The 23,117-nt window shown below is 35.4% G+C and overlaps 1 protein-coding gene across 1 annotated transcript in view; it reads left to right on the forward strand.

Annotated features, from left to right (window-relative positions):
* The window catches only part of poe (E3 ubiquitin-protein ligase-like protein poe), an 849,790-nt gene that overhangs the window by 119,189 nt on the left and 707,484 nt on the right, over positions 1 to 23,117 (forward strand). The window contains exons 10-12 of the mRNA XM_090388478.1: positions 3,759 to 4,020; positions 7,370 to 7,490; positions 21,535 to 21,722. Coding sequence (XP_090244604.1) covers positions 3,759 to 4,020; positions 7,370 to 7,490; positions 21,535 to 21,722 — 571 coding nt within the window. The remainder of the gene's footprint in view (positions 1 to 3,758; positions 4,021 to 7,369; positions 7,491 to 21,534; positions 21,723 to 23,117) is intronic.

The raw sequence follows: 23,117 nt of genomic DNA on the forward strand, positions 1-23,117 counted from the left end.
ACTATCAGTGTATTACCACAGAGTTGATACGTTACTCTAGGGTTACTGCTTCCCATATATAGTACTTTACATTTGTAAATGTTAAACTTCATTTGCCACCTCTCAGCCCATCTGCTCAACTTTTCTAGATCCTATTGCAGCAGCATACTGTCATTAGTGTCCTTAACAACCCTGCCAACCTTTGTATCGTCTGCAAACTTGGACATTAAGCTTGATATACCATCATCAATATCATTATAAATACAGAAAACAACAATGGACCCAACACTGAACCCTTGGGGACTCCACTAATAACATTACTCCGCGAAGAGCAGTCTTCATTGATTACCACTCTGTCTTCTCCCCCTCAACCATCCTTTTATCCATAGCAGCAATTTGCCACCAATGCCACACTGCTCCAATTTGTTCAGCAGTCTTCCATGTCCAACTGTATCAAAAGCCTTTCTAAGATCCAAATATATGGTATCAAAGTTATTCCATGCATCCAGTTCCTTTGTGACCACATCATAGTATCCAATCAAATTGGTGAGGCAAGACTTTCCCTTAACAAAACCATGCTGTGTCTGAGCTATAACTGAAGTCTTGTCTAGATGATCCTGCAGTGCTCCATTAACCAGTGCCTCCATTAATTTCCCTGGAACAGAAGTTAAACGTTATTTAATAAACGTTAAACAGAAGTTAAAAGTTAAGTTATCAGGTTTATAATTACTTCTGTCGCCCTTTGATCCTCCTTTGTGATTGCATATCTCCAGTCCATGGGTACCTCCCCTGTGTCCAAAGAAGCTCTCATAATTATGGCTAAGGGTTTGCTTACTTCCTTTGCTGCCTCCTTTAATATAACTGGATAGATCCCATCCACCCTGATTGCCTTTTTTATGTTTATCTTCAACAATTTCTCCTCCACTTTCCTCTCAGTTATTACAAAATCATCTAGCTCACTACCAGAGTTTAACTCACCTCTGGCATTCCCCTCACCTTTGGCATTTACTCCCTCACTAAATAGACCATTTAGTGAGGGAGTAAATAAAAAGTCAATTTGTAACTTAAAAAACTAGGAATTATTTATTTAGATTAAATTTTAATACATATACAGTAATTTAAACAAATTACATACATGTATAAAGAACACTTAAGTTAAGTATTAAGAACACTTAACTTCACAAAAAAAAAAAGAAAACTTATTTACATTAGAGTAATTTGAAGTACATACATAATTTGTTTGTTTTTGTTATTGTCGGTGTTTTTCAGTAGCCAGGTTATAAATTTGTCGTAGTAAAATTATTTTTGGCATTTCTGCTTCTTCTTGTCATTCATACCAATTGATTATATTTGTCAGGGATTGACTGGCTTCCTTATGGGAAATGTTAGATTTTGTGGGCCTGTTGGTCTTCTTCATCTACTACTTCAGTAGAAACCATAGAAACATAGGAGACAATTTCATCATCTGTAAAAATTTCGTAACCTACATCCGTTGCATTTATATCGCACCAATTTTTGACATCATCTTCATTTAAGTTTTTGAATATTGACAAGGATCTGCAAATTTCTATTAAAACTGGTGGTGTGAGACCAGAATCTTCTTGTTCTGCAGAGTCAGGTTGGTGTTTGAGATGGCCAGAGTTTATTCCAGGAAGGTTTTAGTGTCTTTTCAGGAACACTTTGCCACGCATCAGCTGTATTATAGATTCGTTTTCACATAGTGCCAAGTTCTGTAAAAATAATTTTCTATACTGCCTCTTAAAACTCTCTATAATGCCCTGGTCCATTGGCTGTAATAGGCTAGTTGTATTAGCTGGAAGAAATATGCAAAGAATGTTATGGGATGAAAATTCTTTTAATTCATCAAGGGGATGGGCAGAAGCATTGTCCATTATAAAATGGCTTTTTCTGGGAAGTTTTTTGTTTTAAGGTAAGAAAGAACTTGCCGACCAGGCTAGCCGGGTGGGTAAAGTGCTTGCCTGGCAACCCAAAGGTCGCGGGTTCGAATCCCACTTCGGGCTTGGATCAGAGTAGAAAATGCAAAAACCTTGGGAGGTGCAATATGGCCACAGAAGCCGATACGCCAACAACTAATAAAAAAAATAAAAGAAAGGAAGAACTTGGGGACAAAATTCTTCTGTAAACCATTGCTTAAAAATTTCTTTCTTCATCCAGACATTATTTTGGGCATAACATTTTACTGGCAGTAAATTATAATTCATATTCTTAAAAGCATGTGGTTTTGTTGCCTTGCCGATTACTGCTAATGTCATTTTGGGGCCCCCACTACCATTGGAACAAACAATTGTTAGCACTCATCTCTCCTTCAATCCGTAGTTGCCGAATACTATGCTGCTCCTTAAACCTATGGAGCCAGCCTTGACTTGCTTTAAAATTTGGGTCACCATTCAATTTTTGATTCATTTGGAGCACCTTTTCGATGATAATTGGTCCACTTAATGCAATCCCTTGGGAGTGCTGCTGTGCAAACCGTATAAACATGGCTTCGTCCAATTTGTTGAATGTCGCTGTAGTCAGCCTTTTTTTTTCGAAATGTTTCCATCAACAGCCTCTGTTTTTCACATAAATTCTTCAATTTTGTCCCCATTCTTTTTTATATTATTAATTGTGATACATGGGACACCATGCATTTCTGAGAGTTTTGATGCACTTTCACCTTTATAAAGATGTAAAATTTCATATTTTTTCAGCAAATCCAGACTTTTATGAGTACGTTTGGCAGACATGACTTAAGTCACTCAAACACACTTAGAAACTTGAAATTGAGAAGGACTATGTGACCGCGAACAGTTCTAATGGAATACATACTGACAAAAAACCAAGTCACAGTGGAAGGGGAGGAAGAACTACGAATTAGCTCTAAACGGCCATCTACGAAATGATCACCCTTGTTTTCTGTTTACTATTCGGGGAAGGACGGTTTTACTGATATGTGTTTGAATCAGTATCTTTCAATTGAGTTCTGAGGAACACGGTAATGACTTTGTTCCCTGTTATTTTCTTTCTCGCCTGCTTCCTACTCTATTACAAATATCCATTAGATTTGGGAATCAAAAAAATATCAAGACAATTCCGGGGGGGGACACCTGGTCTGCCAAAGGTGACCAATTACAGAGGGAGACCATTTAGTGGGCGACCATTTGATGAGGTTCTACTGTAATATAAATTTGGTTTGAATTGTAGTATAAACAAATTCTAAACTGATGGTACTTATAACACAGGCATGCACGGCTTTATTATCTTAAATATTTTACCTGTCGTATAGCAATTCTGATATCCTGATTTTGAAAATGGTATCTTTTACCATTTTTAAAAATCAGCATGCAGGAATATTTACATTTACCTAAGTGCATCATTGTCACTGAAATCAGATCAAGGTTTATTATAGCTTTAAACATTGAAAACTGCTGGTTATGGTAATTGAATAATGAAGTTTTTGAAAATTGCATAGTCTCGCTTACCTAGCATTTTTATCATTTTAATATTTTTCCGTTTTTTTGGCAACTGGATGAAAGAAGTGTGTGTACACATTTTTTTGAACGTTGCAGGCTATTATTATTTATATATATTTTTTTTACAACAATTTTCATAAATCACCAAGTGCAGATATATCACATTGCATATTTGTTTGAGAATTCCTTATCCAGACTCTTAGTTTTTAAAGGAAATTTAATATTTTATGGTTTATTTTTTAAGTTGTTAAATGGATTTATTAAATGTCATATTTGGTAGTCATTTAATCTTTCCATTTATTTTAGCCAACAAGGATTTGGAGTACTTTCAGTTGCATTAGCATCCCAAGCACTAACACTGATGATGGCTCTTCTTGAAGATCTTAAAGTAGAGACTAGCTCTTTTTTAAAGAACTTATCCACCGACACATCAACCTCACAGCCAGGAACTTTTAGTGTTCCTGACATTACAGCACAGTATAGTGCATGGAACAGAGTTCAGAAATTGACTTCTAGTGTAAATTTGACTAACCTTCTCTTTAGCCTTTCATCTGTTAGTTATCGAAAAGTAAGTAGTTTTTTGGAAATAGTTTAATCTCACAAATTTGTGAGATTAAACTATTTCCGTGCATATACAAAATAAAAATAAAAAAAAAAAAAAAAAGATTTTTGCTATATCTTATTTTGTAATAAAGATATATTTTGCAATATATAATGCATTTCAATAAAATATATTGAAAGTATAGTTAGCTTGCATTTGTGAAACTTGAATTCTATATTAATCCATGAGTATTAGTGTGGTGTGTGTGCATGGGGGGGGGGGATATTACATATAAAAAATATACCTTTTGATGATAGACTAATGCAGAGGTTCTCAAACTTTCATCGGTTCACGGCGACCTTAAGTGTCCCAGTGTTTTTTTCGCGGCACCCCTAGGCCAAAAGAAATACCTAACACAGTGGTTTTCAACATTTTAATATATATCTATATAATAATTGTATTGTTTATATAGAGGCACTAAATAAAGATCAATTATAGATCATCACAAAATTAAAATGATACGGTACAATGGATGCCATACACCTTTTTATAATGAAAAAAATATACAAATTAGGCGCCTCCGTAGCCAGGTGGGAAGGAGCAGCAGTGCATAGCACACGCTTCTTGATTAGACCGGGGTTCGAGCCCGTCACCACCAAATATGGAGGATGCGGAAAGGTCAGGGAATGACCACCGCATATCCCGGAGCAATATGGCCTTAGTTGCCAATGCTCCTAAAAATCAAATAACAAACAAACATATACAAATTAAAAAAATATAATAATAATAATAATAACTTTAAGTAACTTAAACTCAAATTGCAAGGCACCCCAAGAATGTTGTTGTGGCACCCTAGTGTGCTGTGGTGCCCCAGTTGAAAACCACTGGTCTAATGGATGGGTTAGGAGGAAAGAATTGCCAATGTCATGTTATATCAAGAAGGTAATATATTTTTGTTGTGCGTATAGCATTATCTAAAAATTTTACAAATTCATACAGAATTCTTTTCCTCCCCCAGGTTTTTCTTCATTTGCATCAGGAACAATCAGACTTAAGGAAAAACTTATCTGCAAATTGATCTAAACTTCCCAAAAATGTTCCAGTTCATTTCACAAATATAGATGATCTAAATTCCAATATCAATGATATCCATTTCCTTCTGGCTTCAATCTGCCAAACCCCACCTACTTTTTCTGATAGTCTGCTATCATTTGCTTCAACCACAACTCATCTTATTTGCTCTAATTATTTTCTCTCTGATTCCTTTTGCTTTAACCCATCAGCTACAAATGACTGTTGCTGATCCACTCCCTGACATGTGGTGTCTTGCAGACCCACATATATTATTTTTACTCAGTAATGCTGGCTTTTATGTAAATTTCTCTCTCTATTATTCTTCTACCCTCCCCGTACTAGTCAATTAGATTACCTGGTTTGCAACACTAAAATATATTCATAAGCAGCATTAATCACACACACACACATTTTGTTTCACCATGACTGCAATTTAAAAAGCTGATAATGCAGCTACCAGTTGATAAATTTCCTATAAATTCAGTTACCAGATGCAAAACATACTGAAGAAGGAATGCATAATATTTTTTTCTCTTTATTTTTTGGAAAAAATAAAGATAAATTTCACAATTCATTATGAAAAGCAGGTAAACAAAATGGTTGCCAAGATTTCAGTTTATTACATAGCCTTATTATTATTATTATTATTATTATTATTTTGTGTACAATGTGTTTCCTATTCAAAACCAGTTTTTTCAATTTATAATGTGGCTTCCAGTAGATGAAATGTCTGAAGTTTTGTTGGTAATATGAAACTCACCAAAGGAGTGTACAAATTTTTTTTTCCAAGATTTGTGAGGATTGTGCATTGTTTTTAGACATGTTAGTGTATTTGCTTAAAGGCATCTATTGTCTTTACCATGTCTGTGTGTGTCTATCTGTCTCCAGATGGATTTTTATGAAAATTTATATTTGGTTCTTTTAGAATGATCGAAGATGACTCTCATAGTAGGTAACCAACAGCAGTAATTTCCAAGGAAACATTGACACATATTGACTACTGATTATTAATCTATAAAATAGTGCAGGCATGTTGTATGAACATTTGCAAAACATTCTAATAAAGGAATTAGATTTATCAAAAGTTTCTCCAAAGCCAGTCCCACAGCTTCTGACAGCCGATCAAAATTGTCGTTTGTGCAAGACTATTAGAATTGTTTGCATGTTACATAGCAGGTTTGAATAATTTTTTGGAAAGATTTGTAACCATGGAGGAGAAATGGATGTACTACTTTCAGTCCAAACAGTGAAAGCATTATGATTCACTACCTCTGAAGAAACCACAACAGTACTATTGGCTGGAAGGTGATGTCACAATCTACACTTTGCTTAAGACAGATGAGGCCCACTTTCATCTTTTGAGATACATTTACAGTGGAACTTCTGGTAATGGTCAAATGGAAATCTTCATCTGCTACAGAGTAAAAAAGTAAGTGTGGTGTTCATTAGCACCACTTGGAATTATCAGGCTTTATTTTTTTGAGGCTGACAGTAACATGCAGGAACTGCTACGTGAGATTGATATATCAACATGCTACAAATTAATACTGGAGTTGCACCATCTCAATTTGAATCCTGATAAATATAATTTCTGCAAAATGGGAAACAGTTCATACAGCTAGAGCCTTGAGGGATATTTAGTGGTAGTTATTTCTCAACCACGTCTTATCTTGATACTAGAAAAAAAGGTAGGGCCAAGTCGTGATGTGTACATTTCGGATGTACATTTTTATGATTGCAATCATCTACTATATATCTAACTGTGTGGTTAATCACACATATATCAAAGTGCTACAGAATTAATAATGGAGTTGCACCACCTCAATTTGAACCCTGAAAGACATGATTCCTGCAAAATGGGTCAACAGTTCATACAGCTAGAGCCTTGATGGATATTTAGTGGTAGTTATTTCTCAACCACGTCTTATCTTTCTTGATACTAGAAAAAAAGGTAGGGCCAAGTCGTGATGTGTACATTTCGGATGTACATTTTTATGATTGCAATCATCTACTATATATCTAACTGTGTGGTTAATCGCAGAGGACAATGTTTATTGTAATTTATACTGCTATTTTTAATAGAAATAGATGAAAAAAATATTTTTATGAATGTAAGCTTGTTGTTATTTAAATCATGAGAAACAAGTGATAATTTTTTTTTTTTTTTTTACCATTATTACATTAGTTGCTTTGATTACAAAAGATTTTCTGCATGATGCTGCATTCCCTCGAAAGGTGGTCACCATTGTGTTAATGGATAGGGCATCATGCATATATAAAATAAAATGTATTATAATTTCAGGCTTGTATGCTTAAAAGAATTCAGAAACATCCTGTGGATGGTGATGCTTTCAGCACTTCTGATTCTAATACATATTATGAAGATGATTTTAGTTCATCTGAAGACAGCAGTGAAGATGAAGGTAAGAATAATTTATTATTATTAAACTATATTTATGATGGTTTTCTTTAAAATTATGATGACTAATTTAACCCTGCTGTTCTTTTCTGATCTTTTTGATCCTAAATAAATTTTAATGCCTTATGTATAACTAGGGCTTACAATATTGTAGTTTTAAATGTTTTTCACCAACCTTATGTAGAAATAAAACACAAAGAAAATGAAAACTGGAATCTTGATAACTATGTATTTATAATAAATTATATTTGTCTGTATTTACAATAAATTATATTTAACTTCTGAAGAAGGCAGGAGAAGAAGAAGGCAGGAGCCTTCGAAAGCTATGGTTTTATCGCTTTTAATTTAGTATATTTTAATGTATTTTATTGTTCTTAACCCAGTATATTTTAATGTATATTTTATATGTATATTTCATATATTTTAGTTGTAAAGTTAAATATAATTTATTGTAAATACAGACAAATATAATTTATTATAAATACATAGTTATCAAGATTCCAGTTTTCGTTTTCTTTGTGTTTTATTTCTACATAAGGTTGGTGAAAAACATTTAAAACTACAATATGAACATACCCAACCTCAGAGGCCTGTTTGAAGAATAGGGCTTACATAACTGGATCCCGGTTATTTTTTTCTGGTATTGATACAAAAAATACCGGTTTTTTGGTACTAATTTTAAAAAATAATTGTTTATAATTTAATCACATGAAGGTTATAAAATCACCTTTATGTGTGATTATGACGTCGTTATCTCTACTAGAAAATGTTTGATAAATCATTAATAGGACACCATGCAACATTGCAACCTGTCCACAATTCTCAGACAACTTCATGTCTGACTGTATCATAACTCCCAAGTCCCGTTCCTCCACTACTGACTTTAGTTCAACTCCACCAAGTGTGTAAGTTATTTTGGGGTTGCTGTTCCCCAGGTGTAAGACCTTGCATTTTGCTGAATTAAAGCATAGCTGTCACTTTTCTGACCATCCCAGAAGTCTGTCTAGGTCACTCTGAAGAAGCTCTGCTTGGCAGCGATCATTAACTACTCTACTCTACTGATCTTTACATCATTTGCAAGTTTAGACCTCATGCCCACTATCCCTTCATAGAAGTCATTTAAGATGATCAAAAATAACAGTGGTCCCAATACTGATCTTTGGGGAATCCCACATCTTACATTAACCCAATCTGAGGAATAACCATTTATCACAACCCTCTGTCTGGTGCCCTCAAGCCATCATTCTATCCATCTAAGGATTTTCCCTATGATTCCAGCCTGCTCCAACTTATAAAGTAACTATTCATGTTTTAAATAAACTTTTATTGCAATAATAAATATTCTGAAAAAAATCACTGAATTAAATGCTTTGCTGATATTCAAATAAACAATTTCGAAATTATTCCCTAAATCTAGCTCACGAGTGACCTGTAAAAATGGCTAACCAGATTTGTTAAACATTGTTTTCCCTTTACAAAACCATGCTGTGTATCCTACAGAATTCCATTTCCATCTAAATGATCCTGAATTCCACCCTTGATCATTGCCTCCATGATTTTCCCTACTACTTAAGTTAGACTGGCTGGTCGTTAATTTCCCGTTACACTCCTAGAACTGCCTTTATGTTCCAATTTACACCAATCCAATGGAATCTCTCCTGTCCAGTGATGCTCTCATAACTAGCCTTAATGGTTCAATGCACTCACTTGCCGTCTCCTTTAAGATTATAGGGTATATGCCATGCCATCAACCACAGGAGCCTTACTCGCCTGTAGGCGCAGAAGTTCTCATAAATAATCATTTGAAATTTCAACATCATTAATTACATTTTTTTCAACTCACTTCCATAATATCTCATTGACACAAAGGTTTTTTTTATGTAAATATTGGTGCAAAGTAACTGTTGAGTTCATCTGCAACTTCAGCTGTGGTATCTAATACTGTCCCATGTCCATTACATAAGGGTCAAACCTGATTTGTCCTTCTGTTCTTTGCATTTATATATGTGAAGAATTCCTTAAACTACACTCTTTGCTCTCTTCTTTATTCCTTATCCCCACTCTTTGCTCTCTCCCAGACTCAGTAAAGATACTATAGTGAAAATTATACTTTGCTTAATAAAACGTCTTTCTCCTTCAGAAAATGATGAACATAATTCAACCATGGAAGACCAACATGGAACAGCACATCACTGTTCCACAGATTCTTTCCAAAATAAGAACTTGCCCGATTCCAATGAGATTTTAAAAGATGAACTTGAGTCGGAAATTAATGAAATACTTTTAACTATTTTTTCTAAAAAAGTGGCACCTCCGTAGCCAGGTGGGAAGGAGCAGCAGTGCGTAACACACGCTTCTTGATTAGAACGGGGTTCGAGCCCGTCACCACCAAATACGGAGGATGCGGAAAGGTCAAGGGAATGACCACTGCATATTCCCGGAGCAATATGGCTTTAGATGCTAATGCTCCTAAAAACCAAATAACAAACAAACAATAAGCTAAAAAAGTTCAAAGCCTAGAAAATATGGACTGAGATCGTCTACGATTATCTCAGTACCAGAATAGAATCTGAAAGGGCGTTTTCCTCCGCTAATCAAATATGCACCAAAATTAGATCCATTTTAAACGATCATACTATTGATTGCTTATGTTTCTTAAGAGCTCACTTTATTCGGACAGGTAGTGTGGATGCTTAAACAAACATAACTAAACTTTGCAGTAACAATATGTACTTTTTTTGTTTTCAGAATAACTATTTTAATGATTTTTTTCAGAATATTTATTATTGCAATAAAAGTTTATTTAAAACATGAATTCAAGTAATTACAGTACTTGTTTTTTTTTTTTTTTTTTGTTGCTTTATTGTACCTAATTGTCATCAAAATTTATTGAGAAAAACGTTTGTTTTTGGAATACCGTTATCCTGGTTTCATAAATTTAAAATACCGAAATACCGGTATTAAGATTTTGACCGGTATTGTAAGCCCTATGTATAACTGATTTTTGTCCAGTAACTTCTGTTTTTATTTATGCATATATAATTATTATGCAAATAATTTTTTTTTTTTTGCAGTTTTGTGCTACCTAAACTAAAAATTTGTTTATTACATTTGGGTCATTATAACCTGATTATGCAAACATATATAATATGCAAAATTAGTAAAACAGCACTGGCAATTGTCATGCAAATAACTGAGTTGTCAAGATTTGTTTGTGCAAGTCTCTGCATGTGCACTTAAATTCATCTTTGAAGTTTTACTCATTTTGTATTTGCGTAGCTGATTGTTAGAGCAGTTACATTGAGTGTAAGTGATAATTATGACGTCCCAAAAATTTCTGATTGATCACATAATTGTCTTAATCTGATAGTAAAATAGCAGAATTTGAGAATTGTACAAGTGACAAAGGTAAACTTAAATTTTGATTAAAATTAAGTGAAACGTGTTCTACTGTGTGTGTCCGAATATAGTAAAATAATAATTTGTGGATTAGATCCATTTCCTAAACAAGGCAGATTCTGCAGCAAATGTTATCTAGAATGCTAAAGATCAAACAAGATATCACAGATTGCTTATGTGAAACTACCTTGGAAGCAATATTTCACCCTTCATTTGAAAAAACAGTTTTGAAGGAAATGACGTATATTGAAGACGAAAGAGTACAGTAGAAAATGTTGACAGCATTGCTTTTCAAGCCTATACCAGTATATCACTATTACGCAGGGATTTTAAATCTGGAGAATCAATGAAATGTTTATGGAATTCAAAATTTGGACATCATATATTTTTAACCCACATTATTTCTCAAAAAATATTTTATGGTATTACAAGTAATATGCTTTAATAATAAAATTACTCATCAAGAAAGAGGAAAGACTGATAAACTTGCTTCTGCCAAAGAATTTTGAGATTGACAAGCAGAATAGAACATCTATCTAAATCATACTTTCCAGGTGCAAATGTTAATTTTAACAAGCAGTTAGGTAGTTTTTAGGGGCCAATATGACTTCAAGCTGTTTATGCAGTGTGTGGAATCAAGGTATGAACATTGTGTAATAAGAAAACTTTGTGTGTTTTGAAACAAATTTATACAGGAAGAGCTCCTGGTGATAAGGAAGAAGAAAATCAAGGCATGAGTGTAATTTGCACCCTCAGAGGACACAACATTCTGTGCGATAAAATTTTTATGTTCAATCAATTGGGATAGTTCTGTCTGAAGCAGAACCTGGCTCTGATAGGAATGATAATTAAAAATAAGACAAAACTTGCTGCCGAAGTCTAGACTTATTTTGATGAAACAAATAAACTTTCGACTAGTGCACAAACATGAAATGAGCTCACTATTTTTGCCCTTTTAAAAATGACAGTAAAACAAACATGTTTGAGTCCTACTGAGCCAAACAGTAGGGTTAATTAATCAGATAGCAAAATCTGATTTACATTGAAATCTACTCCTTGATCTATGTGATTTGATGATCAAAATTAAAAATTGATCCATAAAAGGAAAAAATCGCTTTGAGGAAACTGTGCATGTTTTTACTTTGATGCATGTTGATTAATGAAATTAAAACTGATAAACTAACAACCAAGAGCCATAAAAAAGTTCATCATCAGCTGGTCTAAGAGATTGAAACATTCACATTATCAATTTCCTTGAACATTTTTGCAAGCTTCCATATTGCAATTTGTGTTAGTGCTTTATGCCATCAGAATTTCTTACAAAAACATGTTGAGTAGTTTTAAACAACTGTTTTGAGGTAATATGCCACCACGAACACACATTGTTCTATGCCATATACCCTGTTCACGTACTGCTTTGCGTTGTGTAGGTGCATTCGTAGTTTTACAGATTCTTGAATGGTAACACCATGTACAGAATAAAGGATGTTGCTGTATAATCTATTATGTAGCACAGAGCGAAATGGAAAGCAAAATAAATGTTAAATAATAAAACAGAATATGTTAAATACATACAGTACAAAAAGCTTTCAGTTATTATGGTAACCTTCATCAGTTGAACTGAAAGTTTAGGAGCATAGAACTGAAGTGCGTGTAGTGCCAGTCATGCACAATAAACTGCATGATGTAACAACTAATTGTTTGAAGTTGAAGCCTGTGGTTGTGACGTATAGAATGTTGCCAACGTTTGTCAGTCATGCAAATGGTCTCAATAATAGGGTGGACACGACATCCACTGCTTCTGTTGACCGAAGTATTAGAGCACGTGGTGTGCAGCGACTAACCAGGTGCGGCGTTGGTAATGGCGGGATCGATCGACAACCATGACATCATGGTGTGGGTCAGTGTCGTGTCAAGTTGATCAGAAGTGCTCAGCAATGGCCAAGTGTTCTATGTCTGCTAAGCGGATGGCTCTTTCGTGTTCTGAGATATTTTGCCGAGCCTTCTGCCAGTTTCTCTGACGTAATGACCAGTGCAGTCACGGCAAAAAATGTGGTAGACTAGTCCACTTTGTAGTAAGGTGGGAACCAGTGTTTTCACTCTAAAGATGAGGGATCACAAATTCCTGCCCGAGAGCTGTATGCACTTTATCCCATGAAATTTCAGGACTCTAGAAACCTGCTGTGATAGGTTCGGGTAGTATGGGATAAAGGCGCTCACAGCGGAGTCATTACCTTGAATGTTCCTGTTGGTCACTACGTGATCATACGTGATCACGTGCCTGCAGGTCACACCCATCTAAGGTACTGGTGGGATAGCCACACCTTCCAAGATCCGTCTTGACCCTAGCAATCTCATTGCGCCTCTCATCCGTAGAACTAGAGTGGGTACAGGCACTAGTTAACAAGGTCTACGCGGTGCTAAGAAGATGGCTACACATGTGTACTGACTGGTAGTTGGTAAATTGACCAGCACACATTGGCTTGCGATAGACTGTTGTCTTCAAGCTCGTCCTCTCACGTCGGACAAGTGTGTCTAAGTATGGTAGGGTGTTGTCCGACGCTAGTTCGATGGTGAATTTTATGAAAGACGACAGAGTTGAGGTGTTCTAAGAGTCGGTCACCCGAATCTCTGGGGATAACTACAAACACATCATCCACGTAGCGACACTAAAAGGTAATGGGATCTGGCATACTCGTAAATACATGACACTCCAGTTCTTCCATTGAGATGTTTGCTGTGACTGAACTAACTGGGGAACCCATGGCTTTGCCATGCACCCATTGGTAAATGGAGTTGTTGAACATAATTGCGCCACCAGTTAAGCACAGTCTGAGGGTGGTGGAAATATCTTCCAATGTTAGTTTGGTCCTGTTGCCAAGGGTATAGTTGCTATCCAAGAGTTTCTTGGCACATATGATGGCAAGCTTGACTGGGATGGAAGTAAAAAGGGACACTACATCAAATGATGCCATGATTTGATCTTCTGAGATGGATAGGTCTCAGATCCGTTCTATAAATTTGCCACTGTTGGTAACGGTGTTGGCGGTCTTGTCTACCAGGGGAGAAAGGAGCTCCGAGACAAACTACGCCAACTCATAACTCAGTGAGCCACAATGGGTCTTAACGGTACAGCCATGGGTTCCCCAGTTAGTTCAGTCATGGCAAACATTGCGATGGAAGAATTGGTGGGTTGTGCATTTACAAGTATGCCAGATCCCATTACCTTTTGGTGTCACTACGTGGATGATGTGTTTGTAGTTATCCCCAGAGATTCGGGCGACCGACTCTTAGATCACCTCAACTCTCTGTCGCCTTTCATAAAATTTACCATCAAACTAGAGTTGTACAATACTCTGCCATACTTAGACACCCTTGTCCGACGTGAGGGCATGTGCTTGAAGACAACAGTCTATCGCAAGCCAATGTGTGCTAGCCAATTTACCAACTACCGGTCAGTACACACACACACAGCCATCTTCTTGGCACTGCGTGGACCTTGTTAATTCGCGCTTGGACCCACTCTAGTTCTACGGATGAGAGGTGTACCAAGATTGCTAGGGTCAAGACGGATCTTGTGAGGTGTGGCAATCCCACCAGTACCCTAGACAGGTGTGACCTACATGCATGTGACAATGTAGTGACCAACAGGAACATTCAAGGTAATGACTCCACCACGAGTGCCTTTATCCCATACTACCCAAACCTATCACAGCAGGTTTCTAGGGTCCTAAAATCTCATGGGATAGAATGCGTACAGCTCCTGTGCAGGAAATTGCAATCCCTCATCTCTAGAGTGAAAAAACTGGCTCCTACCTTACTACAAAGTGGACTAGTCTACCGCATTTCTTACCGTGACTGCACTGGTTGCTACGTTGAAGAAACTGGCAAAAGGCTCGGCAAACATATCTCAGAACACAAAAGAGCCATCTGCTTAGCAGACATAGAACACTCGGCCACTGCTGAGCACTTCTTGGCAATCTGACACGAAATTGACCCACGCTGCGATGTCGTGGTTATCGATCAGTTCCTCCATTACCGACGGCGTGCCTGGTTGGAGTCATTGCACATAACGTGCTCTAATACTTCGGTCAACAGAAGCAGTGGATGTCGTGTCCACCCTATTATTGAGGCAGCCATTCTCATGACTGACAAACGTTGGCAACATTCACATATGTCACAACCACAGGCTTCAACTTCAAACAGTTAGTTGTTACATCATGCAGTTCACTGTGCATGACTAGCACTACACACTCTTAAGTTCTATGTTCCTAAACTTTCAGTTCAACTGATGAAGGTTACCATAATAACCGAAAGCTTTTTGTACTGTATGTATTTAACATATTCTGTTTTACTCTTTAACATTAAACCTGTCCTCTATTTATTTTACTTTCCGTTTTGCTCTGTGCTGCCTAATAGATTATACAGAATGAATCCAGAGTGCACAGACCTCTTTCCCTAAGGATGTTGCTTCTAAATTTCATGTCTTTAGCACTTGTACTTTTAAGTTATTCTCATTTTCATAGGTTCTCAAGTAAAATGATCACTATTTATTTCAAAATATGAATATCTAAATTTGTTTTGTCTGGCCTCATTGTTTTTCGTAGTGGTGCAGAATATTTTCAGTATTTTCTAAAAGAACAACAGATTTTGTGCCATCTATTTCAGGTAAAATAAATTTATGGTAGATTTTCAGAAAAAATAAGATGTAGAGTATTGTTACTTGTTTAACCTTTTCACGAGTGAGTTTGCCAAACGTGTAGTCCTGTAGTAAATTTTCAGTAGTGATGGGCTCTGTTTGAGTGAGTTTCTTTATGAAATTTTGAAGTTTTGTTAAAATGAAAACTTTGAACATAAATGTTTTTAAATATTAATTTCTTATTTTGACTTGATTGCTCATCATCAAAGTAAAATTACTATCAAAAACTAAATGGAATTAAAAAAAAAAAATGAAAAATAACTTTGAAGGAAAAAAGTTGCTTTTTTAAAATTTTTTTTAAACAATAATATCCTCTACTGATATCTATATATCACTTAATTTCATGACCTACTGGACTTCCAGAGAATTTCTGCTGCAAAAATTGGACAACAGTGGTTGATAACTGTGATGCCCTCTAAATTTGAATGGTATTTTTTATTAAAACCACGTGTACTTTTAGTTATAAACATCAATAACAGATGGTAGCTTGCTAAAAAAACTTTCAAGGTGTTTTGTACATAAATAGATACATTACACTTTATTTGAAATGATGGTTAAAAATGTTGTTCTGTGTGTACTCCCTGTAATAATGACTGTATCCAAGAGCTGTTTTAAAGGGAATATTTGAATATTTAGTTTATATAATGACAAAACTCTCAGTCATTACAAGAAGTAAAAAAAAAAAAAAACCTATGAACTTGTTGAATACTAACTTCCTTTAGTTTTCTGTTATTGTAATTGATTTTTAAATGTCTAATGATTAATATTTATTAATCTTTTTTAAAAGAAAAGAAATGTTAATGGTCAGAAAGCAATTAATGTTAATCTGTATATACCACATTTTTATATGATAGGTGGTTCACAAACCTCCAGGGGTTCGCACAAAGTGTTCCAAGGGGTTTGCACTAAAAATTCTGTAATGGTGTCTACTTACGTCATTACAGAATTAAACTGCAAAATAGTTTAATATTAATTTATGTGATTCTGTTGAAAATTTTTATTTAGTTGTGGTTTGGGTCACTTGCCCTTATCTAGCAAGCATGTGCAAGAGGATGTTAGTAGGGGAGATTGGTGCGAATGTGTCTATGTATCGTACCATTCAATCACATGTCAAACTCCGGTAAACATTGCTGGTTGCTGCGCTACACCATATTGTGTTGGATTTGAATGTTATACAGCATTAAATTCTTTTTAACATGAATTCATAGTATATTTAAAATTTAAAAATCATTATGGACCATTGGTTGAAGACTGGAAGCATAAAGAACAATGATGTTGAAATAAAAGTTAATGAAAAGCATGAAAATCAAAATTATCCCTCAAATTCAGGTAGCTTGTGGGCTGTGGTAAAAGGGTTATAAAAATTATAACTAATAATAAACAAAGAGAGAATAAAGTAAAATAAAATTAAATATTAAGTAAAGAATTGCCAATGAAAGAAACCACATTTCCCACAATTCCTTATAATTAATTTACTATCTTACAGTATATCATGTTAAATAAATGTTTTCTGTACTATATTTTTGTCATTCTCAAATACCATTGTTATATATATAGGAACTTAATAATTATTTTATAATAAAAATTCAGAACTATTATAAGATTTCAGAGAATGTAGGCTTAGTGGTTCGAATTTGAATTGTCAAACTAATAGAGCAAGCTTACCTGCAAAAAGATCTAAACCTCCCAAACACTTCCTTGTTCATTTCACATATGTACATGGCCTTAGTTCTTAGTTCTAATCAGCTCCTTGACAATGTGGGTCGAGGCGACATTATCAAAGAGCCGGGTATATTCTTATCATGTGTATGCCATGTCCAAAAATTTCATTACTTCCTCCCACACACTTTTTCTTACTATTGAATACACCATGAATTGTCAAACTAATAGAGCAAGCTTATCTGTATAAAGATCTAAACCTCCTAAACATTTCATTTCATTTCATTTCATTTCCCTCATTCATTTCATAAATGTACATGGCCTTAGTTCAAATTTCAATGATGTCCATTTCCACTTACAGTCTGCCAAACTGCATGTACTTTTTCTGACAGAATCCCAGTTATCAGTTGATTCAGCCACTGCTCATCTCTGTTGTCTGAATTGTTCGCTGTATGATTCCTATCACTTCAGAGGTGGTACTTGTGCATATGTCTGTTCTGATATTCTGAAACTTGACCTTCTCCAGTCCAACTTTCCTAACAGTGAAGTGATTTTCCTAGGTGATTTTAATGTTCACAACTCCAGCGGGCTTCCGTTTTCTAGTCACACACACACTCAGATGGCTGAGATGCTGAGCCTTTTGCAATTACTAATGACCTTGCACAGATTGTTCACTTACCTATCAGAATATTCGACAATCCTAACCACGCATCCAACATGCTTGATCTTTTTCTCACAAACAACCCGCCGACCGGGCTGGCCAGGTGGGTAAAGTGCCTGCCTGGCAACCCAAAGGTTGCAGGTTTGAATTCCGCCTTGGGCTTGGATCAGTGTAAAATGCAAAAACTTTGCGAGGTGCATTATGGCCACAGAAACCGATGCGCCAACAACTGACAAAGAAAAAAAAAAAAAAAAACACAACCAAACAACCCTTCTAAGTACACGGTCGAAGTGAAGTGAGTGTACTTAGGAGGGTTGTTTGTGAGAAAAAACTCTTCAGATCACAACTTGGTGATCTCCAATGGAGCCTTTGTCTTGTGGCCATTCTCAACCTCTTGTTGTTTGCCATTACAAGAATGCAAAATGGGATGAAATGCAAGATTTATTTTCTTTTTTTTCCTTTAATGGATTACTGTTTAAAATCTTCCATTTTCAACGTTTGCTCACATCACTTCAGCAGTTATTAATCAGTCAAAACTATATTTTGAACAGGCTAAGAGTAAACTTGTTTCTTGTCCAAATGGTAATTGAGCATTCTGGTCTCTTGCTAAGCTATTTGGCCACAACTTTTGCTAATCTCTATACTCACCTCTGTCAAAATCAGATGGTTCTATTACCACTTCAGCCGAAGATAAAGCTGACCTGCTAGCATTCTACCTTTCTTCCAAATCATGTCTTGATGATATTGGTAAACCACTTCCTACCATTCCCAGTATACTCCATTCAACGCCTCCTGTGGTCTTCAGTCAAAAGGATATCAGAAAGATTTCGAACAATCTTGATGCTAAGAAAGCTTAAGGGCCTAATGGTATTTTTCCACTTGTTCTCAAAACCTGTGCTCCTGAACTTACTCCTATTTTCACTTCTTATTCCAAAGGTGTTTTTTCTTCTGCTTGGAAATTTGCTCATATCCAGCCAGTTCCTAAAAAGGGTGACAAATCCCTCTCATCCAATTATTGTCCCATTACAATTACTTCTGCTCTTTATAAAGTAATGGAGAAATCAATTAACCATCAAATGGTTAAACTATCTTGAAATTTTACATCTGATCAGCAGTCGCCAGTATGGATTTGGTCAGTGTCAATCCAATGGTGATATTTTGGCTTATGTTACTTATCTATGGACAAATTCAATGGAAAAGTTTGTTGAAACTTAAAAGCATTTGCTCTTGACATTTCAAAGGCTTCTGATCATGTTTGGCATATAAGTCTAAATAAATTTCCATCTTATGGTTTGCTGACTTTTTTTGTAATTGGATATCCAGTTTTCGCTCTGACCGCTTACTGTGGATGGTGGTAGATGGCTCTGTCTTCTAGCTTCTCCACAAATTCAGGTGTTCCGCAAGGTTTGGTTCTTTCTCCCGCTCTTTTCCCCTTAAACATAAATGACCTTCCATTGACCGAAAATCCTATCCATAGTTTTGCTGATGATAGCACATTGCATCCCACCTTCCAGTTCGAGAAACCTTGCCCTGCTCAATCAGCTTCAACTTCTCGAATATCCACTACCAATTCCTTAAATGCCGATCTCCAGGTAATTCTCCAGTGGGGCAAAGATATAGTAGTTGATATCAATCCTTCTAAAACTCAGTCCTGTCTTGTATCTCGCAAAAGGATTCTTCTGCGCCTGTGCTTATCTTCAATAACATTCTGATTTCTAGGAGAGATCATATGTCTCTGTTGGGGATTACCCTGACTTCTAATTTCTCTTGGCATAAGCACATTACAAATTTTGCTTCCTCTACATCCAAAAAACTTGGTTTTCTATTTCACTCTCGCTGTTACTTTTCTTCCACAGCTGTTCACTCTGTACAAATCACAAATCCGCCCTACCATGAAATATTGTTCCCACATCTGGGGCAGTGCCCACAAAACATCTCTCAAGCTTCTAGATTCCATTCAAAGGAGGGCAGTTAGGTTAATTAATGACTCATCTTTAACAGTCTCTCCACTCTGTCTCACAGATCTTCTGCTTCTGCTGCATGTCCACGGGCACTGTTCTTCTGAATTGGATTCTACAATTTCCCCTCTCTCTCTCTCTCTCTCTCTCTCTCTCTCTCTTCCAAAGCAGTCTGAACACGTGCCACAAGGAGTCAACATCCTTTTACTGTTCAACTTCAAACTCGCAGAACCAACTTTTCGTCTTCCTCATTTATTCCTTCAATTTCCGTTTTCTGGAACAATATGTATTTCCTTCGTACGTATTTCCTGAAAATTGCAATCTACAGAAGTTCAAGTCTAATGTCAACAAATATCTTCTTGCATCTTCTCAACCTTCAACCCATGCACTGTACTAAGTACTGTAGGTTCTAATAATTCTTGTATTTGGGGTTTTCATAAAAAAATAAATAAATAAAATAAATATTAACTAACGTGTAGAATTTTGTTTGCTTAACTGAATTAACTGCATTTTGAAAATATGTTCTTTTTTCCAAAATGCTCACTTCAAGTGACTCAGTACATTCTGTATTATTATGATGTACATTAGAACCCCAAAATTCTGGTACAGTTTGAATATTTCTCCAAGGGTTGGCAACGTGCCGATTGTCTTGTATTGGAGACTTGCATGATATTATATTTAGTATTTCACTTATATAACATATGCAATTACTACTCACTCCCCCTTTGCTCTTTTATAAAAGTTGGGAACTGTGTTTCATTTACTTAAGAGTATCAGATCTGTTATGTAAGTGAATCACAGTTACCAACTTTTATGTAAGAGCAAAAGTGGGGTGGGAAATAACTCTTCCCATATCTTGCTGTTAAAATGAGTATCAGTCAGTTTTTTTTGTGAAGTACTAAATAATATCAGGTAATACTTGACATTTGCTGTCAACAGAACAAAGGCAGAGAGAAAATAGGCCAGCTGGACAAAAAAAAAAGTGGTACCACAGGGGTGCTGGATTTATGCATTGTTCCATCAATTTTTGTTTTACATAATTCCTAACAATTCCAAAAAATTGTATGTCATTGTTACTCTATATTTGCAATGTGTTTACTCTGTATTTGCAAAATGAAGGAAATTATATAAGTTCAAAGTATAGTATGTAATAGCAGTAGTATGATGTATTTAGCTTTTAAAGCAATTTAATTTCTGAAATCATATCATACTATTTATACCTCCTATTAAAAAATATTGGACAATAGCAACATCTGTGTTAGAGGCAGCGTTTGAACCCATGACCATTATTTCTTATAAATACTTTACCCATTGGACCAATCCAGCAGTACATGTTAACATTTCCAATTACTGCTGGCTAGCAGCTATTTGTGGAGATGATTATGGGAATCAGAGAGACTATTATCAAATAGAAATAATGAATTACCACTGAATATTTAAACTGTGTGTATAACATCAAAAAATTGTAATTTTCAAAAATCTGGGATTGTGCTGGGTGCCACGCATGCTAGATTTATGAGATTATATTGTAATTATGACAAACCCAATTTGTTATTAGTAAGGTTATAGCGCTGAGCAAATTTTGGTTTGTTAATTTATAGTTTTAGTTCCACTATTTGTGAAAGGGTGCTCTGTAATACAAAAAAAAAGTATTACTTATTATTTCTTTTAGATGATGATAGTGAACCTATTTTGGGACACTGGTTTGAGGAAACACTTGCACCTCAGGAACCAGGTACTTGCATACCACCACCTTCATCTGTATCTAATAATGCTGAAATAACTACTGGAAATGGTAAACCTCAACAGCAACAGACTGATAGTTCATCCCTTGTTCCAGACAAAGGAGAACCCCATGGTGTAAGTACATGGGATATTATAATTAAAATTAAGATTAATTATTGAAGGAATATAAGCTGGTTAGAAGTGTTTTGATTATGGATTTTACTCCTTTTCTTCGCTATTCAACTATTTATAATCTTTAACTTCAGATTATATTAAAATATAGCGTGTATTTATAAGCACTATTCCTGTCATGCATTATATTATACACAGGCATGAACAGTCGATTATTGGATAAATGTCAGATGCAAGAGCCTGGAGTAGCAAATACCAACACAATTCACAATGGGAATGGGAACAGCATGACAAACATAAAAGAATTACATAGATTCTTTATTACTGTATATGTTTTTATGACCAAATCACACTATATATGCATTTGACCATTAAAATTCATATAAAATATTTATATTCATATTCATATATAAAAAAAAAAGTTAGGTCAAGGATAACTGTTGATACAACAGATAAATCCAAGAAGAAGAACAAATTCATGCAGTTTCATGGGATATGTTCAGTAAACATAAGCTATACCACATACACACAGGCTCATAGTAGGCTAACCTTAACAGTAAAGTCTTTTATTGTCATTTATGTCGCTACATGAAGAGTAGAATATTTTTTGCATATACTGCTTTAAATTCACAAATACTTGATACAAATGAAGGTTATCAGTTCCAACTTCTGACCCATCAATAGTCTTTAGTGTTTACATTTTTGTGTGCTGCTTTTCTAACAGTTTTTGTTTTTCATAATTTCATCTGCATTCCTTTATTCTGTTTCTGTAAACCCATATTTTCTATCAAAATGGATTCAAGAAGGAACAAATATATTGCTAAGTTCAAGCTTTAAAGTTATTGAGTATGCAGAAAAGATAAACAATTGTGCAGCTACAAGACAATTTAATACCACAGAGCATAATGTTAGGAATTGGATGAAGCCATGGCTCCACCTCCGTAGCTAGATGGGCAGGAGCAGCAGTGCGCAGCACATGCTTCTTGATTAGACCGGGGTTCGAGCCTGTGCCCACCAAATACGGAGGATGCGGAAAGGTCAGGGAATGACCACCGCATATCCCCAGAACAATATGGTCTTAGTTGCTAATGCTCATAAAAACCAAATAACAAACGAACAAGCCATGGCTCAACAAATATGCTCACCCACTTGCCCATGATGAGTAGCTGCAGACTAGACAAAATAGAATGTTTTTTTTTTTTTTTTTATATATATATATATATATAGTATGAATCAGAGCTGTGCTACTCAATATGTTCTACGTTGATAATAATATTAGTAAAATAATAAGAGGAGTATACCTCAATATAGTGCATAGAACCCTTCCGTATGATACCCTCCAGAAATTAAAACGGAAAAAACGAAAAAATCGGCAAACTTACCGGTACATTAGAATAA

This window comes from Mastigoproctus giganteus, chromosome 14 (assembly GCF_048544385.1).
Source record: "Mastigoproctus giganteus isolate SK-2022 chromosome 14, ASM4854438v1, whole genome shotgun sequence".
Lineage (NCBI taxonomy): Eukaryota > Metazoa > Arthropoda > Arachnida > Uropygi > Thelyphonidae > Mastigoproctus > Mastigoproctus giganteus.